The 13,943-nt window shown below is 44.9% G+C and overlaps 1 protein-coding gene across 4 annotated transcripts in view; it reads left to right on the forward strand.

Moving 5' to 3' along the window:
* HEG1 (heart development protein with EGF like domains 1) overlaps positions 1-13,943 on the forward strand; it is a 51,842-nt gene that overhangs the window by 26,700 nt on the left and 11,199 nt on the right. For 3 of the 4 annotated variants that reach the window (XM_058839407.1, XM_058839409.1, XM_058839411.1), the window contains exons 11-16: positions 769-2,133; positions 4,377-4,496; positions 6,087-6,181; positions 6,988-7,046; positions 7,505-7,665; positions 9,403-9,537. In XM_058839407.1, coding sequence (XP_058695390.1) covers positions 769-2,133; positions 4,377-4,496; positions 6,087-6,181; positions 6,988-7,046; positions 7,505-7,665; positions 9,403-9,537 — 1,935 coding nt within the window. The remainder of the gene's footprint in view (positions 1-768; positions 2,134-4,376; positions 4,497-6,086; positions 6,182-6,987; positions 7,047-7,504; positions 7,666-9,402; positions 9,538-13,943) is intronic. The other variant, XM_058839410.1, reaches the window with a different exon arrangement.

Here is a 13,943-nt window from a genome sequence, read left to right on the forward strand (position 1 = left end):
CTGATGGCTGAATCACTTTTTTTGTGTCCCAACTGGTTTATTTTGGGTGATGTTTTCGGAAGATCTTTGGGATGACCTAAGTCAGTTGCAGAATTAAAACAAATTTTCAATACTATTTTTTATTTTTTTAAAGTTGGCTGAACTTAGCTGTACATTCTGAAATTGGTATTATAAGATTGATTGCACCTTTTATGCTAAATAATTGGAATTTTTTGCAGGCTGATGTGCTGTTCATTTAGGTTTTCCTGGCTGCAAAGTTTTGAATCACTGGGGTCAGGATAAGCTGCAAATTAACATAATGTAATAATTTCATCCTGCAGAGGCATGAAGTTCACTGTGTCTAAAAAGAAATTGACTGAACAAGATGGATATTCTGTAGATGGGAATGGAGGAAAGAGGGAGAGGATATGAGTTTTTTAAACAACGAGTGATAAAGAGAAGAATTGGGTTTTCCTGCTTAGCTTGCCACAAATATCACAGAATGCTGAGCTTGATCACTTTAGGAAAGCAGTATGTGAAGAAGTGATTTGGAAACCTACACATTTCATGGGAGTCTTGTGTCTGTCAGGGTTCACCTTTTTAGAATCAATTAAGGAGTGGATAAGACTCCTAATCCCATAACCATGCTTGAATGGTGCTTGAAATTTTTAGAAAGTCATGGACAGGTTCACAGACAAGAACATCTTATTTAGCAAGCAGTTTTAATATAACTTCAAAATGCTTTCATATTACTTTGTCTTTCTACAATTTTTTGTCTTTTTACTCCAGACCTTTCAGGTAGTGGTCAGCCACTCAGTAGCATCGATGCTGAGAAAAGGACCTCGGTTTCTCACACAGACGGCACATACATTTCAACCACGTATACCAGAGGAGGAGAAAGGACCCTCCTGTCTATCTCCAACAGCAGCACCTCTGCTGATTCCTCTGAAAGTTCCACCTCTTTTTCTGAAATTTCCAGCCCTTTTGATGCTTCACAGTCCTCTGTGGCTCACGACAGGCAGACCAATGCTTCAAACAGCAGCAGTTTTGTTGAACCATCTACGGAGCCGTTGCTGGTGCACCCTTCCAAACCGTTGACATCTGATTCTATGGGCAGCACAGAAAACACAACTCTGTTCAACACTGACTCTGAGTTGTTGACTACTGATGGATCATCTCTGTCTTCATCAGCATTTCCAGCCTCTTCCTCACTGTCATCACTGCAGCACTTGCTGTCATCAACACCACCACCAACTCATCTGTTTGCACTGTCAGAATCACCTGAGCCACGCTCGCCCTCTGTGATGGCATCTTCGCCCCCTCTGCAGCCTTTGTCATCCTCCTTGCCCACTTCCTCCTTGCCCTCCCCATCTCACTCATTAGCATCTGTATTGTCTGTGTTTTCATCACCCTCATCCATCTCGAAGTCCAGCGAGAGTGATCAAGCAAGCACCACTGTGGCTATGAGTGTGGTCAGGCAGGTGCCCTCCACAGCCACCACAGCCAGGAGCTCACCCAGAGAAACCAACAAGCCCAGTGTCACACACCACCCCCAAAAGAGCACCACTTTCACTCCCACCAGGTCACCTCTCCCTACAGCACCCATGGAGCTGCTCGGTGGACGCATCGTGTCTGTGTCCTCTCCCGTGACGGTAACAGAGACTGCCTTGCCTGGAGATGCCACCACCCAAAGGGACAGCTTTGGGAAGGCAACACCGCTGCCCACCACAGCCAGTGTTGTTCCACAGGCTGGTCCAACAGACACACCCCTCAGTCCCTCACCAACTGCGACAAATCACAGCAGCATTGTCCCTGCAGTGGCAGCGACCACGGTGAAACCTCCTATGCTGACAACGCCGGCTGGTCGCCGGCCCACCCCAGATGAGACCAGCACCGTGAAGGACCACAGGGCCCAGACACCCCCTGCCACCAAGCACAGCTATACCACTGGTAAAAGCACAGAAGCCGTGGATCCCACCACTTCAAAGCCTGGTAAAGTCACTGAGGAAAACCTCCATGTTACGAGTCCTTCTGAAGCCACTCCAACCATCAAGACCACTTTGAGCATTGCAACTACTTTGGCTGCTACCAAACCAACCACTGTTCCTCCGTCAAGCAGCACGGCAGGGCTGAGGACGTCACCTCCAGCAACAGGTAATGTGAACAATGGCTCTCACCAGTGGTGGGGCCAGGAACAAGCAAGGCAGGAATGCCTGGGTCCCACTTTAAGAGTTTTCAAAGAGTTGTGTGTGCGTGTATGTATGACAAGTGTTGTCAGCAGGGTTTGAGGGCAATAACTCATCTCTGTGTTGGTTTTTTTAAGCTAAGGGTTTAGCAATCAAGTTGAATGGCTGAAATAAGGGTGAGCACTTTGGTGAACATTTCTGATAGAAAGATTAGGCTGACATTTGATAGTTTCAAGAAAATAAAGCTGCTTTGCCTTACAGGTAAACAGAATGCACTTTATATTTGTTGATAGATTAACAATCAATAATAATTGATACCTGCCTTATTAATGGGAAAGTACACTTGGCCAGCACTTGGTATTTGTGTTGAAACTGCTTCTCATATCACAGCCTGTTTTCTCCCCATCTCACTAAATATTAATCTTCTGCTTAGGGGACTGATGCTTCTTCTGGTAGGCTATGTACCATAGTCTTGCTGAGTGTGTTACAGTAATTTATTACCACTGCCAGTCTCCTTATCTTCTCAAGTAAATACATTTGCTGAAGTCTTATATGAAAGGAAATTGGCTTTGTGTTTGAAGTTCAGAGCCCAGCTATCATGCCACTGTAGGATATTGTGTGTGCTAAAGGCATTAATCTCAGTGAAATATTTGCAATAATATATATTCCGTCCAACAATTAAGTATTTAAAGGTTACTTCTCAGGCTGATTGGTTTCAGTTATAGCTATTGCTTCATGCAAAAAAGAAATTACTGGAATGAATTTTTTTTTAATTGAAAAATTAAGATAATGTATCCTGGTTAGCAACTGATTCACACTTTTGACAAAATATTCTTTCCTTTGAAAACTGAGATTTGCCATTTACCAAAATGTAAAAGACCCTTCTGTGGTCTTGGACATGGTGCTTTGTACATGGGTAATCACTGCCCTGAGAGAAGCTTCCCTGGTCTGTGCTGTATGAAGCACAAAGTGAAGGATGGCAAAGTGAAAGCCATGGTTTTAAATCATACCCACTCATTTCTGGCTGCTTAGATTAGAATCACCAAATCTGCTTCTCACTGGTGCTGAGGTAGCTGTGCCAGGCTAGCCCAGGCATGAGATTGCATCAAGTGGCATATCCCAGTGCAGAGTTTGGCTCGGGGCTGTCAGGTCTGTGTGCTGCCATGGGGTATTGCAGTGCCACCAGAAATGCTCACACGGCTTTGGCTCTTGTGCTTGGTGCTTTAACCACAGAGCCTGTCCTTCCTGCCTCTGCTGCAGCACTCAGCAGCAGCCACAGGACAGCTGCATATGGTGTGTAAAATATCTTGCTAATCTCAGAGCCTTGACACTGACAAGTCCACAGCCCTGCCTGTGGTCTGCCCTTGTGGGTGTGTGTGATGTGTGTTTGTGCTCATGCGAATCAGAGATGCAGCAAGTGGAGTTTTTTTGACCAGGACATCTTTTTTCCTTTTTTTAAGAGGAAATATTGGATATATTCTTCAGAATTTGCAGTTGGAGTTGTGTAGTCAGTGAAGCATCTGAGATTACAGTCCTTAATCCCCCGAAACACCATATTATCACAGTGGTGTCTGCTCCCAAGCTCTTGGCACCCAGCAGGAAGGACCCTTTGAGTGGTGGCACAGGCAGGAATCACTGCTGTGACCATCCCCAGCCTGGCATGGAGGAGCTCTGGAAAAAGGAGGTGACTGCAGCCAGGGCTGCCTTCACCATTACTGGGTAATCTACAGACTGGATCAGTGCTCAAGCACTACCTTTAGAGCAGAGAAACAGGGCCTGGATGAAAAGGGCAGGACTTTGGTGAAGCAGTCCGTGCTCACATGTCTAGCTTGGGCTGTTGAGGTTCCTTCTTTGGGATTCTCATGCATAAACTATTGGGTTGCTTGTCTTTGGAAAGTACCCTGAGATCTTCTGAGGGGCAGTGCTGTAGATCAGTTGGATGTTCATATTAACATGGATCCATGCTGGACCCCAAGGGTTTGTGAATGAATATTCAAGTGGTTTATATTTATTCTTTCAGCTCCAACAGAATAATTAGGAACAGCATAAATAGTAAGTGCAAATGATGCAGTGAAGCATCTGATAATGCTCAAGGAGTCACAGATGGGGAGCCAAGTTCATCTCTTTTAGCCCAACAGTTGATGATTTTTATGATTCTGTAAGTATAATCTGGGGTTTTTTTTGTTTGTTTTTCTTTTTTTGCTTTTATAGAGGTGGATAAATGTCTTTCCAACCCTTGTCCTGCGCTGGCCACCTGCAACAACACCCATGACTCCTATATCTGTCAGTGTCCTCTTGGATATGAGCTGGAAAAAGGAAAGTGCAATTTAGGTAAGAAAACAAAAGTGAAAAACCAGGGATGGAAATAATTATCTTTAATCTTCTAAAATAAATTGACTTAGGCTCAAACGAGTTCAGGAGCTTGATGTTCCTCCCAGCCACCACTTTTATGGGAGCCTTTTAGTGTTTATACAAGTGTGATGTCTAATGCCTGTCGTGTTGGGCTGCCTGGGGAGCAGGCAGAGATATCTGAGTGCTTCTTTAAAATGCAGCAATGCAGAGGTGGGCTCAGGCTTGGTAGTAAGGACAGATGTGCCCCTTCTGTTCCTGATGTGCTTTAGAACTCCCAAAAAGCATCCAGCAGCTTATCAGCCCTGCAGACTCCTGTGAAGGCACTTGGCTTAGGAGAAGTGAGTGGGGCCGTTGTGTAACCTGGCTTCAGTGGGATCAGCCATGTGTGGAAAGTTAAGCAGCCGTGAAAGTCTTTGTAGGATCAGGGTCTTGTTTCATACCTTTAGCATTTTTTGAGCAGCACAGTTATTAGCTGGAACTCAGGTTCTGACCCCTTCCTTTTTGTTAGAGGACTCTCAGTCTCAAAGACTTACAATATTCCATTGTAAAGGGGAATTTGTTTTCATGGATTTTCTTCTGACCCTTAATCAATGAGGATTAGAGGCATGGAAATTTTGCTAAGGAAACATGGGTGAGGTGTCCCTGAAGAGTGTTTTGAAACATTTTTTTGAGTTGGGATATGTCAGCTTCTAATTTAGAGACTTGTTTTGATTATGCCTTGAACTGGGATGTGGGCAGATTATATAAACACTGTGAAGGTGATTCTCATCATAATTTTTGCCTGCAGTTGTTACATTAGTGATGTGTGATATACGATTTGTGGTGAAGATAGGTTGAGTGGATGGGAAAGAATTGGAGACTTTATAATGTTATCTGCAAATGTATTTGTTTTTCTGGTGGAACATAAAGCTGGAGTTCTGAGTTCTTATTTCCACTGAGTATCTCATGACACTTAATACAAGATTTAGGGGTATTATCTCTGCAAGTCTGGACAACTCAGATTATTGCATTCTGCTGCTGTGAATCAAATATGAATCTAAGCACAGAAAAATGCATCTTTTGGACCTCTTTTCAAATGTCATTGCTCATTCTCTCCAGCAGTTTAAAAAATGAAAATGTCCTTTCTACAGTGCTTTATTTTGACTTGCTGATTTGATTTCCTTCCATTGCAGGGAGGTGTAAGAGATTTGACATGTTTACCCCAAATTATCATAAATAGCTTTGCTACCTGACACTGTCTTCTTACTAAATTTACCCATCTCTGGATCTATTTAAGTTAGTCTGTGCTTCTGCATGGAATGTATGAACACAGAAGTGAAATGCTGTCTGTTCAGCAGCACTGAGCTCTGGAATTTGACTGGGACTGTGGGAACATTGCAGCAACCCTTGTGAAAAAACCCAAGGCTGTGACTTTGCTTTACTGGGGCAATGACTCTCAGATCTAAATTTTCTGTATGCCTTGTAAAGGGATTTTCTATGCAAACAGCCCCTCATGTAAAGCGGATGAAAGCACATGTATGCGTGGCACAAAGATGTGTTCCAACTAACTTGTCTTATTCTACTTTTTAGTGAGAGTATTTATTGGCCAGGTTCCCCTGAAACTTAATATCACCCATGGGAAGTACACAGAGCTCTTCCACATTGAGAAGGAGATTCTGGAGATGGTAAGTGTCCTTGCTGGGGCTTAGGCAGTGCTGATGGGACAAGTCCCCTTCACTTCTCTTATGGCTGTCACATTTCCCAGCCATTCAGTTGTAGCCATGTGGCTCTTGGTCAGCTGAGAGCCAGTGCTGGACAGGCTGTTGGCTTCCCCATAGGCTGTGGCATCAATAGGTCCAAAAAGACCCATGGGCTGGTGGTAGGTACATCCCTGTGCAGTTCTTATCCAGATCACTGCATGCACAAGTTCATCCTGTTAGTGGTTCCTGGGCTGGGTGCACTTCATTCCAGCTCTTTGGAGCAGGTGACTGGGGGATGCTGCCAAAGGAAGGGGGTGCTGGGTGGAGTCACTGTGATGCTGCCTGCACAGCTTGTGCTGGGGAGTAAACACAAACAACTGCACAGATCCAGGGTGAGGGAAGATCTGCAATCTCCAAGGGTGCTGCTTTGAGGTCGGCCTTGCATGGGCTCTCTCCCTGCTGACATCTGGCTCATCCCTGGTCTTTGTGGTCATTACACAGCAGGGCCACAGGCAGATGCTCATGTCAAAATCCCCGGGGCTTTGTTCTGGTCCAAGGCTGTGCAATGGTGACTTTGTCCACCTCTTACTGGCAACAGAGCAGTGAATCTCTCTTATAGAGCAGACGAACTTCTGGGGTGCTCAGAGCCCCCTTGGTCCCAGCAGGCATCTCTGGGAAACACAGGGGGTTGTGTGACTGACCCAGGAGGACTGTCCCCTGCTACATCCCATGGGGCTGCCTCCTTCCATCATCCCCTGGGGCACTAACTGCTGCTCTCTCCCTCCTTGCAGCTCAATGCATCGCTGTCAGGCTTGCCAGGATACCACCACTCCACAGTTAAGGCAAGCAGGTAAGGCGAAGGCTCCTAGGGGAAGAATGAGAAACTTGAGCATTTGGGATCTTCAGCTTGAGATCCACACTCTCCATTTTGAGTCAGTGCTGGGCTTGATACAAAGCAGCTGGCAGTGGTACAGGGTGAGAGGAATGCCTGACAAGCTGCCCAGGCTCACCTGGTACTCTCCTCCTGACCTGAGCAGCTTGGGGATGGGCTGCCCAGGAGGGATTTATGGCTGGTTCCAAAGTGAGCTACCAGCATCCCTTCCAGCTCCATATTCTCCTCTCTGTGTATTGGTTAGTCTTGGTCTTAAGGTCTGTTGCAGTGGGCGGCTCTTGCAGTGTGTGTGTAGTGCTGTGTCTGTGATAAGCATCTCCTGTGTTAATAGCAGTCCCATGTATAAGGTGCTAATGATGACATCAGACTGACCTGTGATACTCAGGGCTGTTTTGTTTTGTCTTGTTTTTTGTTAGGGAGGCAAATTTTGTGCATGTTTCAGTGCAATCCACGTTCTCTTTAGCATCCAACGTGACTTTCTTCGATGTTATCGGCAGTGTGAAAAGCTACATTCGAGCTTGCAAATCCCCCACTGAAGCCTGCCAGTTCATCTCCAGCCTGAAATCACTCCACAGAGGTAAATAGCATCTGGAAGGACTGTGGCAGGAGAGGAAAGGGATGTTTTATTTGGCTCCTTTTATAAAAGGGGAGAACCTTCTGTCATTTGGAAAAATCCATCTGAATCTTTTTATCTCACTTAAATGGGAGTCATCTTAAGAACCTCCCAGCACAAAAGGGATGCAGATACCAAAGCCTTATCTTTGCCACATGTGTGAGAATTCTGCCTCTGTGAAAATACTGTGCAGCACAGGATTAGAGACATTGTAGGGCTGCCTTTCATCTCTGGAATGTGACACTGGGCCCAGCCAGATCAAAAACCTGTAAGTCTTAATTTCACACACACTGCCAGGAGCCAGGGAAATGGTGTGAAAGCCAAGAGACAAAACCCTGCCAGTGAACTCACTTAGAGCTGCTGGAGGCTGCATGGTGGGCTCTGCCCTCCTGCCTGCTCAGTTTCAGGTTGTAAAATGGTTCACAATTAAAACCTTTTGATTTCTGTACTGAATCCTCTGCCTGCCCAGGGGAAATGCGGATACAGCACAGGAAGATATGGAGAAGGACACCCGTGTTGTGTGTGACCTTCTCCAGGTGGACTCCAATGCTGTGCCCTGGCATCTCCCAGTTCTCACTTCCTCAGGGAGTGATAGAGGAGATTTACCTGTGAGAGGTTCCTCAGGATCCCTGCAAGAGTTTCCTGCAAGGAAACTGCTGCACATGGCATTTTGTGACTTTGGGGTTCAAGGCTTTAAGGTTCGGCCTCAAGGGGGATGAAGGCTGGCAACACTTAGCCTGGGTTTATTGGGAAACCCCCTGTATCATTTTGGCAAAGTAAGCATGCAGATGAGAAGTTTAGTGTGTGCTTTTATTGCAGTGTGCTGTATTTTAAAGCCATACTCTGCCCATGGATTGTTTTAAATTATTTGGGTAAACCTGCTCAGATTATACCTACCCATTTCCTCTGATACAGTGCGTCTGTGAAGTCAACTCCTGACTTGAAATAAGCAGAGTAAGAAACAAATTATATTCCTGTGTAAGTACCTAGAAGAAAGGATGTCAGATTAAAAAAAAAAACAAAACAACAAACCTAGCAAGGTGAGGTTTAGAAATGCAGAGTGCCAAATGAGTGACATATTTTCCATAAAATCGTATTTCTCATGAATATTTATTCATTCCATTTAGTCTGACCTCCCAGTAAAAAATATAAATTTGATGTCACAATTTCCATCCACAGTTTTGCTGAATGCTCTTTGTTACAAGTCTGACCTTCTGAATTAAAACACTGCTTCAAAGTAATGTAAATGAAAGTACAAATCTTTTGTAAAAAAAAATTTTGTTTGAAAAGTGACAAAATCCAGTGCTTAATACTGAAATGGAAAAGAATTGGTTTGGTCTAAGCAAAATGTTTTGCTTGATATAAACTTAAAATCTGATTTGTTGAACTGTGTCAGGGGATGAATGTGTTTGAGCTTGAGCCAAACCATATTTCTCTTTTACATTTCCCCTTCTGCTTCTGAACTGAAACATTTATTATTCACCCCCTCTACTTGCCTGTACAAATGATGGTAGATACACAAGAAACAGTGATATAGCGTAATGTTGATTCCCTCCTAATGGAAAAAATGTTACAAAAAAATAATAATAATTAAAAAATTAAAGCAGCACATCAGCTGAATGGGCTGCCCAGGTAAAGCAGAAGTGCATAAAGGTGGGTTCAGAGAGAACCATGCTGATGTTGGCCACCTCTTCCCAACAGCTGGCAGCTTGTGCAGACAGAAAGACCCTGAATGTGACAAGGAAACTTCAGAATGCACCGACTTTGATGGAATCGCTCTCTGCCAGTGCAAAAGTGGGTACTTCAAATACAACAAGATGGACCACTCCTGCAGAGGTATTGCTCTTTATGCAGTGTATTTTGCCTGAATTTTCCTCAAAGCTTTTGTTCCAGTGGAAATGAGTGTGTGCATGTACCTCTGTGCATGCAAAACCCTCAATATTATGAATAAATATTAGCAGCTCAAGTTTCTTTTATTTAGTTAGGGGGCTTTTCAGCAGACACTGAAGACACAGTCTCTCTCTAGGAATAATATTATCTCTTTCTGGAGCATGCTGTGAGTCACAGTGATTGAGGAGAGGGAGAAAGGGGCCTGGCTGCTTTGGGCTTCAGTTCAGTGGCACACAGCAGAGATGACGTGTGTCTGCCTGTTTTGATTTTGTCTGAACTCTCAGTGAACTTAGGGGAAGTGCTTTAAACTCAAAAGCTTATATTAATACATCATCTGTATTTTTAAAAAATTGTATCTGAAAATGACTATGAATTTATTTTTCAGCTGGGTTCCAAGTAGAAATTTTAAGCTTAAAGATTGCATTATTTTTTAGCTACTCCCTGGATCAACAAATCTGGTTTTGCTGCATTTTAAACAAAGTCTTTACATGCAAGTGTTCAAAATGACTTCTGGACGATCAGGGTGTCCATTCCCTAGTTTGTGGTTGCTGTAAGGCTTCTTAAGAAATGCAGTTTTCTGATGACATATCAATAACAATTGCAGTAGTGGAAATATATTGCTTCTGGCACTGCCTGCTGGGCTGCTCTTGAAACAGGAGGAGATGTTTGGTTGGTTCCAAATCTGAGAGTGAGAAAAATGTGCCTGGAAATAACACATGTGCTACAGACTCTGGGAGGGACAGCTCAGAGATGGGCATCTCTGCATGCCAGGTCATGGCCCTGCCTCTCCTTCTCTCTGTGGCTCCTTTGTGACAAAACCTTCCCTCTCTCCTGTCCCCTGTCCTCTCTCCCCTTCCTTCCTCCTCCCCTCCCCTCCCTCCTTCATCTTGTATGTTGAAGGAAGGATTTCTTTTGAGAAATATTGAGCATGTCCACCTACCTGAGAGGGGCATATGTAGTGAGTGAGGAGCTGAGTTGATACTTGGGAAGTTTTTACCAATTCTTGTTCCATCATGGACAGTGGAGGCCCAGGGAAAATTACTTCTTTTGTCTTGTTCATGTCTCTTGCCAAGCAGTGAAGATAAATACCTGAAAGGCTGTGAGGCACTTGGATGTGATGGTTGCAGAGGGCTAAGGGGTCTAAGACCTCAGACATGTGGAGACCTCCACACTTATGAACCTTGTTTACTTCCTTTTGCAAAATATAAGAACCTTATTTGTAAACAGTGAGATCTCAATTCCATCTTCATCTCACTGCTGTCAGTAGGAGATACCTTGCTGATCAGCTTGAGAGTGTCTGAGGGACGGGGCTGATGTTGGATTTAGGCTGTGGTGCAGAGGCATGAGGGCAGCACTGACTTCATGGTGCCACTCTCTGACAAGATGCCAGGTTTGCATAATCACTTGTGCCCATCTGGGCAAGCCAGGAGGTTGGGATTTTTAAAGGCTTTTCCAAAAGCCAAGCTATGGCCTCCTTTTGATATTTAGGGCTATTTTGCTGATAAATATAGCATACAATATACCAGCCTCTTTGAAATTCTCTGCCCTTTTGGTCCCTAAACAGGAACCGAGGTCTCGTGAGCATCCGACCCTCATTGTGGGCTGTGAAAATGTGGTGTAGTAGGTCCAATTATAGTATTTGCAAGGAGGGAAATGGCTATTGTGCTGCCCTGTCCGGTCTCCCCCGTGGGAAGGTTGAGAGAATTGGCTGCCCTGAGCCACAGGATTTGTTCTGTTCTCCTTGTAGCATCTGTCCTCAGGAATATGCTTGGGAAAGCGTGCCATGGGCCAGGGAAGGGTTGAGTCTCTGAGCCACAGGAGCTCCCACATGTTGGCCAGGGCACCTCTTGCTGTGCTGTTCAGTGTCTCTGGGTCACTGCTGATTTTCAACCTTCTCAGTATCCTCAGGGCTATTTCAGTAACAGAGCAACAAACCCGATGTGCCAGCTTTTCAAGGGCATGCTATTTTTACTAGTACAGAGTGTTTCTGGAGTGAAGCAAAGAGCAGCAAAGCAGGTTTCCAAAGAGACCCCTGAGTGTCTTTTGGGAAGGCAAAGGCAGAGGAACCCTGGGTTGAAGAGCACAACTCGATAGCTTTGCTTGGCCCCTGACACTTTGGCCTGTCCTCTGTTCCCTACTTGGAATCTTGCCAAGTGAGTATGGCAGTGAGAGCTCTCCTGGGAATGTGTTCAAAGGAGCAGGAAAGATGCCAAAGGAGAAAGCAAAGTGGCAGGAAAAGACACAGGGAGGAGAGGAAAATACATAAGCATCAGGTTTTTAAGTAAAACAGAGAAATGCATATTCAGGATCTTGCTTTTCCTCTTTTCTGCTCCTATATGCTCCTGACCTGAGAGCTGCGTGCCAGCGAGGTCCCAGGGCTGCTCCTGCCCGTGGCTCAGCTCCAGCTTTGAAACTGCTCTAGTGCATGTGCCTCACACACATCACTGGGCTAGGGCTGAGCTTAGGGTGGGCTCCAGCAGCTGTTTTCTGCTCCTGCAGGCCTTCCCAACATGCAGGTGCTGGGCTGGAGCTGGGACTGGGGCTGGGACGCACGGGGACACAGCAGCTTGGATCCTTTGGGGTTTACGATCCTTGCCCTGGCTGTTTGTTGACTGAGGCTCTTAACTCTTTCACAGTTAACCTCTGGTCTCTTCCTTTACTTCAAAAAAATCATCTTTGAGGGAGAAGAATATAGCTAGTACAAAAATCATCACAGTGTGGTGCAGCAGAGGGGCTGTGTAATGAGCTTCACCTTCCCCATCACCAGCTCTGGAGAAATAAATGGAATGAGGGAGGTGGTGAAGGAATTGTGGGGTTATATAGGGCAAAGAAAAGTGTGCAAGACCAGGGATTGTGGACATCAGCCTTCCCCCTCCCATATAACTGGTGCCAGTTCCTACAGTGAGTCTGTGTCTACGACCACAGAAGTGATGTGAGTGCAGCACTCTTCTGTGTCCACACAATCTGAGGATGGGAGGTAGGCAGAAGATGGGAAATTTTGTTATCCCTGGGCTTTCAATATCTATTTCTGGGAACTAGAAATCAAAAGGGTCAAAGAGAGCCTGTGAGTGTTCAGAGAAAAGCTGCAATAATTAGGGAGACTCAAAGATCTCAGTGGCCTTAGCTTTATTAAAAATAAAGGAGTGATTTAGTGGTCAGAAGGAGACATCTGATCATGTAACTTTTTCCAATCTAATAAGTAAACATCCAAAGTCTGGAATTTGACACTGGGGTAATTCAGACCAGAAAGAAGGTGAATGTTTTTAATGGCTGAGAAAAAATAAGTTTGTGAGCTTCTGACCCAGTGCTGTGGTTGATTGTCACTGAAAATATTAAAATCAGTCTTGGGTGCTTCTCTAAAATGTAGCTCCCGTCCAACTATTTGATCTGAAACTGGAATTAAATTTACGGAAATTTTGCGACAGTTTTAAGCAAATAGTGTTTAGGGGGAGGGAAATCCATGAGCATTTTTGTTTTCATTGAACAGTTCCCTGTGGAATGTGCCACAGGGGTTTTCCAGACCCTCGGGTGATGTCTTGCAGACCCCCAAGGGCTGCTGCCTGTGCTGGGCCTGGCTTGTCCCTCTGCCCAAAGTGACCCTGTCTGTGTCACTGCTGCCCAGGCCTTTGAGTGACCACCTTCACTGCCGCTGTGAAAGGCAGCAGGTCTGCCAGAGCTCTGCTGAGGCTATTGCTGTGAAAAGCAGTGATCTTATGAGTAATTTAAACCTTATAGGTGTGTGCCCAGTGTATCATCCCATTTGCTGTTCATCAGAAGGGTAGTATAGTTTCCCCAGATAATTTAGGATAGCTGTCCATAAGCATGAAAATTATTTTATTTTGAAGTGATGGTTCCAGTTTTTCACCGACATTTTGCACACAGCAGCTTTCTGGATTATTTAAACCTAATAAATTAAATTTCTACTGTATAGTAAAATATGATTTAGCTGCAAATTTGAAAGATCAGAAAAGAAGGTGACATGAGAAAAAAACCTTGGCATACCACTTTGGGTTACCCTGTGTTTGCATAGCATCTTGTTGCAGTACTAACATTTAAAAGTAATTGATGACATGCACCAATGCTAAAGTAGCAGAGTTTAAATGGGCTTTCAAACTGAAAACTGGAGGCACTCGCAGATTTTTAACATTGCTGTTTTGTGTGAAGCAGTACAAGCTTCACACAAAACAGTGCAGTGAGTTTTCATTTGGGCAAGAAGCAGCTCTGCTGGGAATTGCATTGCCAGCAGCCCTCCCTGTGCCAGGCTCCAAACTGGCTCCGCTTGGAAGCCCTGAAATGGTCCCATCGAAGGCAGCGGGAGGAGGATTTAGGTGCAGGATGTTTTCCCCGAGGCA

Source organism: Poecile atricapillus, chromosome 5 (assembly GCF_030490865.1).
Source record: "Poecile atricapillus isolate bPoeAtr1 chromosome 5, bPoeAtr1.hap1, whole genome shotgun sequence".
NCBI classification, from domain to species: Eukaryota; Metazoa; Chordata; class Aves; order Passeriformes; family Paridae; genus Poecile; species Poecile atricapillus.